Source organism: Acanthaster planci, linkage group LG03, assembly GCF_054643075.1.
Source record: "Acanthaster planci isolate LZ-2023a linkage group LG03, COTS_SCS, whole genome shotgun sequence".
NCBI classification, from domain to species: domain Eukaryota; kingdom Metazoa; phylum Echinodermata; class Asteroidea; order Valvatida; family Acanthasteridae; genus Acanthaster; species Acanthaster planci.
The window spans coordinates 14759321-14774817 of NC_141779.1; the positions used below are offsets into that span (position 1 = coordinate 14759321).

General features: G+C 40.0%; 1 protein-coding gene across 2 annotated transcripts; it reads right to left on the reverse strand.

Annotated features, from left to right (window-relative positions):
• Window positions 1–354: 354 nt before the first annotated feature.
• Window positions 355–12918, reverse strand: LOC110991101 (uncharacterized). 2 transcript variants are annotated; one of them, XM_022256271.2, is made up of 9 exons: window positions 12514–12918; window positions 9107–9308; window positions 7347–7631; window positions 6769–6854; window positions 6324–6379; window positions 5222–5352; window positions 4388–4455; window positions 3546–3607; window positions 355–2345 (listed from the first exon to the last, which is right to left on the reverse strand). In XM_022256271.2, exons 1-9 carry the CDS (start codon window positions 12527–12529, stop codon window positions 2160–2162), a joined length of 1092 nt encoding a protein of 363 aa, XP_022111963.2. In that variant the 5' UTR covers window positions 12530–12918; the 3' UTR covers window positions 355–2159. The 2 variants fall into 2 exon arrangements, with proteins under 2 accessions (XP_022111963.2, XP_022111962.2); XM_022256270.2 differs by lacking the exon at window positions 12514–12918 and adding an exon at window positions 9669–9979.
• Between the last annotated feature and the right edge of the window lie 2579 nt (window positions 12919–15497).

Below are 15497 nucleotides of genomic sequence, written 5' to 3' on the forward strand. Positions count from 1 at the left end.
AAACTAGTTCCTGAGGGGCACTAACATCGACCAGCCTCAAACCCTGTTATATTTGTACACCAGTAACTTCCAAATTATGAGTTGATTATCGTTGAATGCAGTACAACGGTGAAAACGTCCTGTGCGCTACAAGACCAAAGGCTAAGTGGCATAGAGTGAGGTGACATTGATAGCATACACGAGTCACGACATGGATTATTACTTTGAGCATGCCCAAAGTCTTTTCTGGAATGACAGCAGGAGTGTAGGCCCTACTGCTGAAAAAAAAGCAAGGTGTACAATAGAATTGGAAATATGCCAAACAAAAGATATAAAACTGCTTTTGCAATGAATCTACCAATCAAGCGATGAGGATTTCAACTTTCCTTGAAGATTGCGTAATTCTGATTTTAATCCACTCCTATACTCATGACAATGATAGCAGCAGTACTGAAACTAGCCATGAATATAAATGAGGTCAATAATGAATACATTAAAGTGGTACATGGGTATATATACATAGTCTGAAGGCCAATATGCAGAATATGTAAAATGGAACAGAATATAACACTGAACTACTTCAAGACACAATTTTTAAAATGTAAGTATGAATACATAATATGTCTTGATCTGCTTAGTATCAGAATTGACAATAGAAAACATTACATAAAGTATAAATTTCGAATTTCCTTTCAAATAAGTAATCTGAAAAAAATGTTTACATGTTCCAGCCGTACTAAGAGATAGAATACCGACAATAAATCATCAAAATTAGAAACAAAATTAGAAAAGGTAAAACTTGTTAACCTTCTCTTCAACCCCAGAGAGATAAACCACATAAAGGAATCATTTTTTAACTGAATATTTGAATTTAAAGTACCTTCACGATTTCAGTTGATTTAAGCCACAATTACCTGATGATCAATGTAGAATTTCAGAATAGAAACAACAGTTTTGAGTTAAATAATTCCAGATAGTTTTCATTTCATTAAAAACGATTAAGAATAATATCCACAGATACGGACCAAAGGACATACACGTATTCCTCTCCATGACAGTGTAAGTGTGTACAAAAATACAGAAGAAAATCCTAAAAACATAAGCACACATGCCATCTTTTACCAGTCACACGTTTTTTTAAGTTCTCTAGGCTACAAAACTGTTGGCAGCCCAAATCAATGCATTTTCATTGAGTTGGTGTAACAGCTTAGAAATTAATTACAAACTTAAAAACTTCTTGTAAAGTTCTCTAAATAAAAAATGTCAACATTCCAAACAGAGCAGAGCTGCTTTCTTCAGCCATCAAGGTATGCTGAGGTCAAAGACGAGATGCAAGAATGAAGCATCAAAACAACACCAAGGTCTGTCTTTTCTACCTGCAACGAAGCCTTCATCCACTCGAGGACAGTGGCCAAAAATTTCGACTTTCGAGTGGAGGCAAAATGCAACAAAGACTGTAATGGCTGTCGGAACACTATTTCATACCTCAAAAGCCTGTATTTGTCAACACTCTAGGATGTGCCCATAGAGCGATATTTGCTACAAGATCCACAATCAACACAGGGCCCACCTCCACAGACTTAGCATGTACAGCACACACGAGGGATTAGCATGTTTAAGTTAGTCTTGACATTTTGCCCCGTCAGCCTTGCCTCTGTATACAGTTAGCCAGGGTGTGTTGAAACGTCCTCCAGCACAAAGTGGTTGAATTGGCAATCCCAGCATTTGAGAAAAGGGAGTACTCCTGCTTAAGGCGGATCACCCTTTTATTACTTCCTAAAATATACTCCTTCCACAACTTGTTAGTTCACTAAAACTTCTATTTAATAAAATCTTATACAAACACTGGCAACTCTGAATTTCGAGTGCAAACCGAAAAGTTTGGGAAATACATACATATATATATACCCATCAAAGCAAAGTACTGTTTTCGTTCCAAAGAGTACAACGATAATTTGGGTATTGCAGCCACAAAATAAAACAATCTCTGTTGCAAGCAAAACAGCTTCGTTTATTTATGGGAGGCCTGATTAAAGACTGAAACCTGCTTAGAATATTTTAATCCACTCAGTATACATTTAATAAAACAATTACGGCAAAGAATGGGGCAAGGGCGCCTACGTGCCCACCCTTAAGGAGCAGCAGTTTGGCACATACAGTTGTACGAACCTGACAAAGCGTCAGTTTTCCAAGTTGTGCTCGGTGTAAAACTCTCGCAGGATCGCCAGGATGCGTTCCATGCCCGCGAAGTACTGCTTCATGTCGGCCGTGACCCTTGCCTCCCAGCCGGGCCGGTTGAGGTCAGCATTGTCCACGACAAATTTCTTGAAGAGTTGTTCTCGAGACGGCAGCAGGTTCATGGCAAGCTGCAAACAAAACGATTCAAGACAGTTATGAAAGACGGGCCAAACAGATTATCATCAATCACACGTCATTTGTGCCCTGTCATTCATATAGCAAAACCTCGCACTGGAGTTGAAAATGTGAGACGGGGACTGAGTCATCAAAGCTATACGAAGATGGCATGAACTCTTTAAACCCAGTACCCAAGCATAAATGACCCCGTTAAGGGTCACCCACTTTCAAGACATCACAGAGCAGTTAGGGGTCCGAAAGTCAGTAAAATGATCGAGTGGTTAGACCCTTCTTTTGCTTTGTCACAGCTATAGTTGTTGCCAACCAGCAGCTGGCCAACTACTGTTGTGTCCAACTCACTTCCTTATGGCTTGGAATGATGTGTTAATCTATGTGGTTTGGGCTACAGGCAATCCCAATAGAGTCATGCATTTCAAACTGAAGCCAAATAATTCGGACACAGAATATAACAGAACACTCAGAGTTTGGATGCACATTTCTGGGGCTGGATTTTCCAAAAGGAGGGAGGGCGGGATCCAGGATTTTCCAAAAAGGGGAGGAGGGTGAACTAAAACAGCAATGGTAAAATGCCTGCAAGCGGGGAGCGTGAAGCCCCTACGGTGTGTGGGTGGGCCTGGGCCATTTTGGACTCTAGGCGCTCCTTTCTTTTCTCTCTCCCTCTTTTTCATTCATTTTAGGTAAAAAGGGGGGGCATACGTCCCCCCTGGATCCACCCCTGCACTTTGAGGAAATGCGTGTAGCTGTTGCCAACCATGGGTGAATGTTCTTTTATCTTTGTCAGTCCATACAAAAACCACTACTATCAAAATGTGCCCAGACAAATTGAAACTGAAGTACATGTACTAAATACCTAGCAGACATTTCAGGAAGGTCCACTGCAGAAAATGCACATAAGCAAGGTATCATTTTCTACCTCAGCAAAATCCTATCCACCACAAGCAATGCAAACTTTATCGTGTCTTCTGGCAGGCAAAATGTTACTGTTTAAAGAATGGTTATGCAGCAAAGGCTTTCTGCTCCATGCTACGTGAATGAACATCATTAATCCTAATCATTTTCTGTATTTGTCGTCCACCGCGGTGATTATGTTTATCTCTTCTATAATTAATCCTCCAATATAATTAAAACCAAAAACCAAGGGGATGAAGGATTAAACTGATCCCTGAGCTCATTACAAACCTCCACCTTACCCTAAAAGAGTAGCTAATGATGAAGTTGTGGTATCGGCTGAGCACCTCTTCATATGCAGTATCTATGGACAAGAAAAACATACGTTGGAAGACCAAACACTGCATGGCTGATGTCCTTGTGGACTAAAAAATCCTGTCCTTTCATGTGTACACATTGGGGAAGTACAGTATCGGTATGGAACATTTGGACAATAAGCCTTTTGCGAGTTAACTTTGACCCAAATCTGGTACACTGAGTTCTTTAAATTCCAGTGAACATAACAATTTGAATTCTCCTTACTAAAACCACTGTTGCTATACCTCGTGATTCGGGGCAAGCTTTTGCTTAGTGACATAAGAGACGCCTTGCAACAATACAGTGTTCTCAACGGATAAGAAGGGCACAAAGGGACCAGTCCATTCCAGAGACAGTGGTCGATAAGCGAAAGCTTGCCCCGAATCACGAGGTATAGCAACAGTGTCTTTAGTCTGAGGAATTCAAATTGTTATGTTTATGTGCAGTCATATAACTCAGTGCACCAGACTTTATTCAAATTTAACTTGCAAATGGCTTATTGCACAGTTCTTCCCAAGCAATCTCCACATTGTGAGCAGTGAAGGAAAGGAAGAAGGGGGAAGACTTAAACTGCATTAGCCCTTTGCCTCCAAAAAGCAGAAAAGGGAGCAATGAAAATTACTAAATTATTAATTTCACTTGAAAGTTCCGACACAGCTGTTTAAAAGAGGACAGAAATAGGACCACTTAAGCACACAATGATTGGTCCTGCAAGTTCAACAGATATTTTTCACAAAACATGTACGCTTCTTGTAGGGCTTTTGAAAAACAGTTTGCCTATGCTTACGTGCTGCTTTGGTTGGCTCTGTCCCATCTACTACGTAGTTCATGAATCTTGCGATAAATTCGTAAGCTCTGCAGTAAGAAAAAAGGGGCAAATCTCGTCAGTTGCAATGAGACTTATAGAAGTAAAATCCAAGATGTGTTTAAAATGCCACTTTCTGAAAAGAATGTTTGGTCCTTTTGTAGCATTCCTTGATGGCATAAAAAGTACACAGGTGTGCCGTAATATTACACCATGGAGATGGTCTGCTGATGAGGAGAAAGTTAATGCAAAAGACCATTCTGACCAGAGAACAACCTGTTCAGATGAGAAGCATATGCTTCTCTATCTCCGATTATAGCCACCTTCTCTGGTAGCAGAATATCCCGAATAGATCTTTCTTTTTCCTGCATCACAAGCGCAGTTCAACTATGGGTGGCCGTGAGTGCAAGATCAAAAGAACAGTTCATGAAGTGTTGAAAAATCTACGGTAAATATCAAAACACACAATAATGAAGACTTTTACTGAATACTAAAAAAAAATGATTCCTATGTTGACCCAAACCCCCCAGGTGTCTCCATATGGGAATGCCAGGTGTTCCCATATAGGAATGTCCTGTGTCCCCATATGGGAATGTCCTGTGTCCCCATATCCCATATAGGAATGTCCTGTGTCCCCATATGGGAATGTCCTGTGTCCCCATATGGGAATGTCAGGTGTTCACAAATGGGAATGCTGGTTTAAGTCAATGTAAATGACTGAGCTGAGTCTGTTCCACTCATGGAAATGGCAATAATTGAAAAATTCGTCAAACACGGTAAGTCAATTTTTACTTGAATCGCTCCACTCCCACTGACCTTTTAAACCACATCAGGGAAATCACGGATCTCTCATTGTCCTTAGCTCGGCCCATCCTGATGTCAAAGGTCAACATGTCTTGAATAGTTTGGCACTGGGATGGGTTCTCATTATACACCCGCTGAAGTTTCTAAAGGATGAAAAGTGAGCAAAGAAATTACATGTCAACTAAATGACATGAATAATGCTGAGATTGCCAAAAAATATCCGGAATTCTTGCAGATTTTGAGATGCCGTATGAGGCCAAACCAAAATAAAACAGTGAAAATCTTGCAGAACCTATATCCTTTTCTTATTTAAGCTGGTAGGCTGAAAAAGTGGCATGGTCTTGAGTGTTCAGGTAGCCATAACAATCTGCTGTGTTAATTCAGATGTTTTCAACCACACATCAACCTGTGATGATTTACATGTGTATTGAAGCTTTTCACATGACATAACATGACGGGCAAAGGCACTTCAGGAAGCGTACCATGTCCGCGGAGGCGCTTGCATTTTCAAATCTGTGTATTTCTATTGGCAGTTTCAAATATGCCAGAATGTTGAGAGACTTTGAGGGCGAGCGCGATTCTGTGAACATCTGTGTAAATTGAATGCTGACCGTAAAAAATCATGTGACTGAAATTCCTCTATAATGCTGATATACAGTTCCAACATATAAAGAATCTGACACTGCTACATGTACTCTCAACTATTTCAAAGAAAAACAAAACTAATTGACAATCAACTGTTGACCCAATATTTTTGGGTAAATGTTTAAGTTAAAGAACAAGAAATTTTATCTACTACGCCACCCTTATTTTCCTTAATACAACTGGGGCCAGTGTCATAGAGCTGCTTAACTGCAAAATTTGCTTAAGCGCAAAAAACCTTGCTAATACAAAACAAAGGTTACCAGCTCAAAATCTATGCGATTGTCATGCAAACCAAAAGACAGGTGAATACCATTCCAAAATAATATACATCACATGGAATTTTAGCTGGTAACCTGATTTGTCAAGCAAGGTATTTTTCATGCTTAAGCAAATTTTGAGCTTAAGCAGCTGAAACAGGGCTATTGCTTTTTGTGTGGTCCTATTACTGTTCATGGTACAGTAAACTCACATCAGCATTTCCTTTCATGTCACCTTCAACGAGACTCACAGAAGATCCTATTGCATCTGTAAGCAAAAAACAAACCATGTTGGTGGGTTGAACAGAGAAACTACCAGGCTACTCCGCTTAAAAAGCACACTTTAACTGTCCATGTTAATGGCTAGTTCATCGCAAATGTCCAGGCACTGCGAAACTGAGGAAGCACAGGCATAATATTCATGATGAGAATCAACGACAGTTGAGCATGTTTCCATTCTGACAAATTTTGCTGCTGATGTTGCCTGATGGTCACAAAAGTTGTTTTGCACTTGCATCAAGTACATTTACAAGCCAGCCCAGGGCAGGATGGCGGTCAGTGTCCGTGATACGGTTAGGGTTGGAATGAAAACTCTCTTCAAGTTCTTTAATACATATACCCTGCTTAATTCTAACAACTGGAAATTTATGGGGTTACCTAGTAATGGTCTTAGAGCACGGCTGACTTCAAGAAACTGTGTGGTTGGTATTCCGCTGTTTTCTCCGAGCTCAATTTCGTCATATCTGATAAACAAAGCATAAATCTTGAAAGTTCACTCCTTAGTTCCGATCGGATGTAACTGCAGATGTTGGAGTCCTCGAGAAGGCACTTTGGCTGAGCACACTCGCATTTGGTTTGCCATGTATGCCTAAAATAACAAGCCCTATAGGCCTCCTCCCCAGGGACTTTTTAATGGGCCAAACAGACAGAGTAATCTTGATGTGACCTTAACCAAGTCCATTAACCCTCCCCCTTGCCTACCCTGGTGTACAAATTGACATCTGTAAAGGCAAAGATGGCTGTTGTGCCTGATTAGCTATTTGCACCTGAAATGGCAGAAATTGAGCAGTAGATTCCCCTGGGAGCTGAGATGGTTTATGGGCCTGGCAAGTAGGGATAACAAGTGCATAGCACCTTGAGAATCAGTACAGATGGATAAGTTTATTATGAATTTCCTTTTAATAATTACAAATACACATGATTATTTCATGCGAGCCATCTGTTGATATACATACGATGGGTGCAAAGTGGAGAACAGCGTATGAACTTCTCTGTCTTTCTCACTGCCTCTGCTGCTGCTGTTGTTGTCATTGCTTTTATCAACAGAGATGGGCCTGATGTTGGCATTCTCTGGCCCGGTACCCTGTATACCATCTTCTTTGTCATTTCCAACAATGTCCGTGTGCATCACACTATGACTTGATGCTGATGAGTTGTTCTGCAGCTTTCCCTCATGATCTTGTTCCACTGTTAGCCTGTCGGCCTTTACATGTATCTCCGTCTGCCGGAGGCTTCCCATGCTAGAGTGAGCAAAAACGTGGAAGGGGGAGGGAAGAGGTGAATAGAAAGCTCCTTTTGGGATAAAAAAAAAAAAACTGTACACCCACACATGTCTACATGTGACACAGGTACAGGTTCATGTTCACATGTTTCACATGTCGGGACAAGGCAATCTCAGTGAAAGTGGTGAAGTAGCAGTCAAGGCCTCGTGAAGCTGTGTGCTTGATGCTGCCACTCAGGCACAGAGATGAGTTAGATCTTTGGTTTACAATCTTTAGTTTATGTGCACAAATTCAGGTTTTTTAAAGTTGCTGTATTCATTGTTTCAGTGTACCTCTGAGGAAGAAAGTAGTTTTTCTACCGTTTCATTCTTTCACGTTTCCCACCCCTATCATTCCTTTCACTTTTTGAATGCTATGAAATGATACATGTACATGTACGTAGTGAATTGAATGGGTTAATAAATGTTTGGACATGAATTGGAGAAGTACAGCATCATCCTCAGAGTATAGACCTTATCATGATGCTGCCATATTTGTCTTGTTCCTGTAGACCCATCGACAATAGTGATACAACTTCGCGTATGGATAAAAGGAAACAGACTCTTTTTCTTTCCAGCCCCAGTTTGGTTACATTGCTTCGAATAGCAGAAAAGCAAGATGACTGCCCCACGATACAGGTCTGTAGTCAATGTCTGAAATGTGCTACTAGTTGTCTCTGTTCAGCAAGAGTCATCCAATCCACTACGAGGTCATGTACATGTAGGAATACAGTCTCCATAAGAAATGACAAGGTAAAGAATGGACAGTTTGGTGGGGATTGTTTCAACTATGAAAAGAGGTCCCTTAAGTGCCCACATACCGGTACATGGATGTGCAACTTTGGCAATCAATTCTGCTCAGAACTACAGTACATGTACCCCTTCAAAGGAGAGACAGGCCAGTGGGAAAGATGTCAACTAACAGCACGGGTGCACACGATCTCATGGAAAGACAGCAAGCTCGGAGCACACACAGCATCATTAACAACACTTAAGACATGAGGCTAGAAACATGCTGGGCTGGTCTGGACTAGCCCAGTGATGGCAAAACACCCAAAACTTGTTTGGAACACTCATCCATGAGATTTGGTCGAGTACTACTTCGTTCATTAACAACTGAGAAAAGCAAGGCCATGGGAGAGTGGTTTGATATTGTGCTGGTACAAGTGCATTATGAACTAGTGACTGCACATCATTAATGAACTTCGGCCACCAAACAGCTAGCACTGGCTATCCCAGAAGACTGACAAGAAAAAAATTGTTAAGCTGTGCACATGCATGAAGTGTATACGCTTATATACACTGTAAATAATGAACACGTTCCTTCCTTCATGGTTTGGTACTATTTGGCCCCAAAAGTGCCCACACACACGACACTTGGAAAGACACATGCTTAACACACTTTTAATTGGACACTCACAATAACCAATGAGCAATTTTGGCATTCACACATACCGGTACTTAAATGACTGCACCTCCTCATTGTTCTGGACGGTGCTCATCCTGCTGAACGTCCGAGTTGTGTAGGCAAAGATAAAAACGAGCAGGAGGAGGGCTGACACGCCCTTCAGAGCTCGGCCAAAGCGGTTGGTTCCCTGGATGGTGTGCATGTGGTTATTGTTGTCTTCTCTCGTCGTCGTTGAGGGGTATTTTGTTTCTGAGATGTGAAATAAACAAACAAGATAAAAACTTTATAACATCCGGTGGCAGAAGATTTATTTAGGCTACTGGTCAGCTCCATGTACTTGGTCCTTGCAATAGACTAGTAGAACTTATACAGAGGGCACTGTTGAGAACACTCCATCTGTGATGGTTATATTTACATTTTACATTTTCCCCAAAAGCTCAGGATCCAATGCCCCAAGCAGCATTCACATGCTTCAAGTTGGTCAATAAAGGGTTTTCAGTCAGGTGATTTGTGACCATCAGAGTTCAATTTTCACAGATTTACATGGAGTGCATGTGCCTTTGAAGTCTCTCAACCGTCTTACCCATTGTAAATTGCCAATAGAAATACCTAGATTTGAAAATGCATCCATCTGCATGGACATGGTACGCTTCCTGAAATGTTTTTGCCTGTCGTGTTACGCCATGGGAAAAACCTCTATAGAGGACATCCAGCCAGACATGAGACTTTCAAACTGCTTCCAACTGGCAACTTGTTGTCAAGAGGTACAAAGATTTGATAATCTCGACTATGTAATGGCTGTTCACTTGCAGAAATATCAGAGTCACAGGTTCCGATTAACAACGGATGACTCCAGACTATTCTAGTACAAGCTTCGCCTTATAATAGATTTTTCTGCCACAGAAGTATTATTTTCAGTTGTGCGGCACAGGCCCAATGATAGCATCAACCAAACTTTGGACTTTTTTGTTGGAGAGATGAAAGATCATTGTGCAATGTGGGCGGGTTGGTGGGTGTATGTGTTGTAACAATAATAATTCCGGCATTTACATAGTGCTCTTGCACAAACAGGTATCACAACGCTTCGCACATAAAATAAAGTAACACAGAATGAATAATTATAAAATAAATGTAATGCGCTATGAGGCTGAGGAGGAGTGGAAAAGATGAGTTTTGAGCAATGTTTAGAATCCAGTGATAGAAGATGGATCTCGTGAGGAAGATTATTCCAAAGGTTAGGAACAGCTGTATGAAAACCTTTTGTGGAAATGGAATGAGCAAGTTTTGGGCTTAGTGTCTTCCAGTCCAGTGTGTGGTCTCTTGAGTTCATCTGTTCAGGGGTCATGTCTAAGGACAAATTTGCTTCACATAGGGCACACTACACTACTTCAATCACTCCAATCTAAAAAAGTCCCAGATGGAGTTTGGTTCTCTTATTACTGTCATCAGAGATTACTAACCTGCACACTATTTGGACAGATAAAAGTGACGAGTGCTCAAAACCTGACATTCTAGACAAGGATGATGGAACAGCTCATTAGTATAATTAAGTATGTTAACTGCAATTTTGATATTATGTAAATTTGTACGAGGCAGGATCACCCTTTAAAATCAAGCACCAGACTATGTTCATACTGTGCCTTGAAGACGGATCAAAGTTTGACGTCAAACTGATTGTTTTCTCTTGATAACTACAAAAGTTTTCCAAAAGCACCAATTTGAAAGCTAACCCACCTGTAACTGCGCATAAATTTTTCTGACATTTTCTGGCCTTGATGCAGATGTAGTTTAATAATCTGCTCCGCAAGCAGAAGGATAATACCATTACATATTATATAACAGGGTTTTGTAGATTAGTTTTCAACACATGTTCAGAACTGATCATAAAAACCAACAAGGCACAATTATCTTGTGCAATTATAGGATTTTCTTATGGATAGCATAGGGTAAGCAAAAAGAAATTCACCCAAATTGGATTCCGCAGTGTGATTATGTGAATGGTTTTTTTAAAGACCAAGAACAATTCACGACAAGTCCACATTGCCAGATTCTTTTTTGTGTCCCAAATGAATGAATCAAGCTTCAAACTCCAACAAAGTTGTAAAGTCTGTGCCGAAGCACATTTCTGCTCGCAATTTACAACAAAGTTACTACTTTCCGAACTTAATCAGGACCTAGAGTGACATTATAAAGGAAGCCTGATGACAGGCAGAGAAGTTTCTCAGTTACAAATATCACAATACACCAGTGAGCAAATATTTTCAAAGAGCAAACTTGGGGTTCAAATTTTGAAAATAAAACACATACAAACTGATAAACAGTGCCCTCCTGGACTTACATCACACATACAGTGCCCTCACTTGTCCGGAAAAAGCTTGGCCAATTTTGAAAGTTTAAAAAAGTGCACTTTACAGATTACAATTTGAAACAGTTATCACACACTTAGTGAAGCGTTTAAGCATGTATGTATCTGAGAAAAATTCATTGCATTGTTCCTTGGTACTTTACCAGAGCCAGCATAACAGTAAGGCACACCCACCTACGAGTATGTACGTACACATTTTTTGTGTACACATGTACATTGTACATGTACAACATACAAATATACATACATTGTACTATGTACATGTACTTACCAGGGTTTGTGCATCTGAGGCCAAGGTTGGGGCACTGGGTTCCATACACTCACCCACAAACATACAGGTCACACTTCTTCATATGGTGCAATTTGTTTATTGCAGCTACATGTACCCAACTACATGTAGACTCCCAGTGACTCCCATCATGGGCAAAGCCATTTTGGAAGCTTGGAGGACAAACATGCATTTTGTAACATTACAAGCAGTCAATACCTTCTTACTTTGCAATCTATCAAATTTACAGACATGCTCACTTGTTCCACTGGCCCCCACTTTTCGACTAGAGGGTAATGCCCCCCCCCACTTCTGGCAGGTCCTTTGGCCTAGCTAACATAGTAGTTAACATGCCTTCCACAGTTGGACAGATGCATACAACGGGAATATAAAACACTGCCACTTTGAATTCATATTCACAAAAAAAGATGGAAGTCAGATGGGAAAGAATTGCACTCACGGACGCTGCTTGCCTGAAAACTTGCACACATGAGACTGGACTGTAGAGAGTTTTCAGAAGTAACATTAGGCCTAATTTTTCAAGTATTTTCTAAGTACCCCACTTTTTTTATTTTATTAAGTTTTTATATTTCTGTCTTTTTTCTCATTTTATCTATTTACTCCATATTTTATTTGTTTTTTCAGTGTTTTTTGTCTCATTCCTAAGTTCAATACCAATGTTAAAAAAGGCATTTTTAGGGTCCAGCTCCAAGTTACTCGGACTAGGCAAGAACACAGAAATATGGACGGTAAATGGCAATAATATGCTGATTTTTTTCTTTTGACATGGATCCAAGAAGATTATCAATTTCAAGCTTTACCTGTGGCAGTTCCCATCTTCCAAAGAACCTGGGGGTGACAGCCGTCCAGCCATTTACTGATTTTCTGTCGACAATCACAACAGCAAGCGCTCGTAAATCTGATGATGTAGCTAAGCCGAAGCGATATTAACGCAAACGGAGTGGTACATGTAGGCCTAGTTGCTTTCCACCAGTCAGTTCCAGGTATCTGAGATATGCGAGATTAGTGATAATATAGTGATAATGAGGGACACGATCGGCGATGCAAACCCAAAACTGAACCATGGAGTGTTTTTATTCCTCCATGACTGCACATAGGCCTACATGTACATGTACATGTACATCAACATGATAAAAACAGGGGAACCTCCACAAGACGCTGCCGCGAGACGCGACACGGTAGGCCTACGGCTGGGATATGCTGTGCATTGAGATCGTACTACACGAAAACAGTATGGAACGCCGTCGCGAACATAATACTACAGTATCTAAACAGTTTCTAAATATCATGAATATTTACTAGAAGCCATGACCTAGTGCGTGCCTCGGCTAGCTCCTCGGCTAGTACAGTCCACATAGTGTGGATCTCTGCACAAAAGAAGTCCACAAAATGCAGAGTGCGATGACGTTGTGTGGACTCGCACATGTCCACAATGTTTTTCCCTCTCTAAAAAACAGTTTCAGAGGCATTTTAGGGTTGGGGTTATCCGTGGCAAAATGAAGAGGAACAGTCCAGGAAATCATCATCAAATATCCAACTCGGAGGAGTTATCCTAATGGGAGAAAAAGGAAAATTTTTCCCAATTTATGTCAGTGTTTTCCATTAGTACTCCCCACTTGAGAATGATTCACTTTGTGTCCCTGTGTATGTGTCCCCTAGTAAAATTGACATTTTCGACTTCTTTGATCATTTTCGGGAGATCTTTTTTATAAGAGGTTATTAAATGTCACCATTCGATAGATTCCTGGCACGTTATTTACACACGAGATCTTCAAGGGAAATGGCATAGCAGTACAAAGCCCTCACATGGGTCACCACAGCTAGCTATGCGTGGTCTGCTGGAATAATTTTTCAGGCTGACGACCATAAGTATGGGCAGTCATCGGGGCAAAAACGACAACACGAAAAATCGAAACAAAATTAGATTTTAAAAATAAACAAAATGAAATAAAGAAATAAGAAAAAAATACAAAACAAAAAGAAATAACAAATAAGCTAAACATCAATAAATACAGATAACAAATAATATAAAATGATAAAACATTGAATAAAAAAATAAATAAATAAAATGGAAAAAAATACTGAATGAGAAACGAAAAAGAAATACAACAGAAAAAATAAGAATCAGCCGGAAAAAAGTTAGAAAAAAGCCAAGAAGGGAACATAAAAAATGTTAATACAAACAAAAGGGAATTCTACTACCAAAAAAAGTTTTAAAAAATCTTAAAAAACGAAAAAGCTTGCTGTAAAACAAAATTGTAACTTGCAAAACAAAATTGTAATTCGCAAAATTCTCGCCAAACAAAATTCTCGTAAAAGACTGACCAACTCTTAACGTTGGGGGCGTGCGAAACACGGTGTTGTTACGCATTTTCGTTGTACTTCGCTTGTCAACCGCACCACGCCGCGTCGACGGTGGAATATTTCCGTCGGTAAATTGTATGAAATCGTTCCGTTTCCCTGGCAACATTGACTCACAAACTATCTATACCCTTTGACTTGGCGACCAACATCTTTGAAGGATGGAGTGGTAGGATAGGTAGGACACAGTAGCACTAAAGGTAAGGGGGCACGGTTGTTTTCTTCCAATTGCAATAGCAAACTGTACACGTGCACACACAAGGGTGGGGGGGGAGTGTTCCTTCTCAGTTTACTTGACTACCTGTAGGGAGATTTCAGTTAAAAGACTTCAGGTCTTGACATATGTGTGAAAGTCGCCATGATTATAATCCAAAAAATACACCCTTCAGGCCCTCAAGGATCACAATTATTAATTGTAACTTTCAAGAAACTACTTATTTACAATGTCGTTAACAACTATGTGGGGCTTCTAAACTTGTCACTTCGTAGATGTATTCCCAAGGCATACACATGATGTAGGTTTATGGGGATACTGTTACGTCCTCACTAATGTTGCATGCGCCCATTGAAATTATGAAATTTCTGATAGAGCAAAAGGAGATAATATTAAACCTTACCCCATTGGATATCATCACCTAGGCACTGCACTCCCTCAGGTAGTTAAGTGTATGTTGGGTCCTGGTAGAGTTTGAGTGTTATTTATCAATGAACATGACGCTTATTACTGATAGCAGCTGGAATACTTTCTGCATATTATGCATAAGCTCGTGGAGAGAAATAAAACAGTCCGGTCCACTGCCAGCTCTTTTTTTGTGGGGTGCCAACTTCCCACCCCCTTTCTTAATCATAATTTCTTTTTACTTTCAACAATGACAAAACTGAATACTGATGTAGGAAAGATTAAAAGCATGAGGTTACATGTAATTGGTGCCAGAAACAAAACAGAGATGCCATCCTCATCTCTCCAAATGGGGTTTAAAATTTCTGGCAAAGTTGTTAAAAAGGCCCCCAACACACACACAATTAGTGACCATCCCCATGCATGTATTTATCCGAAAAATTATAATGATGCTTGTTCCCCAGGGATTTACTTGTTCTAATCAAACAATTTGCTGCCATTTTTCTGTTAGACTGTCATTTCTTGTTGATGCGTATTTTTGTATATTTATATTTTCATGTTCAATGTTGATGTAAATTAAATTTAATTATGACTCTAATGCTAAGTATTGTCATTTTTGCCTTAGGCCACAAAAATAAAAGGCGATAAAATAAGTAAAGTATCTCTGAAGTTCATTAGATTGTGAATGCTATCATTTTTTCTCGTACTTTGAGTATAGCTCTTTTTCCATTCAGACCCAAACACAAAATGTATTCAATCTAAGCATGGGACTTCTCTTGTGGTTCAGTTGAGCTGCATATGCTA

Bases quoted from the DNA above. Each gene is read 5' to 3' on its own strand.
- LOC110991101 (XM_022256270.2), bottom strand. From the start codon at position 9,702: ATGTCCATGCAGATGGATGCATTTTCAAATCTAG. The intron at 6,380-6,768 runs GTAACCCCATAA...TTTTGCTTACAG, and splicing joins TGCTCTAAGACCATTACTAG to ATGCAATAGGATCTTCTGTG. The intron at 3,608-4,387 runs GTAAGCATAGGC...TCTTGTCCATAG, and splicing joins AGAGCCAACCAAAGCAGCAC to ATACTGCATATGAAGAGGTG.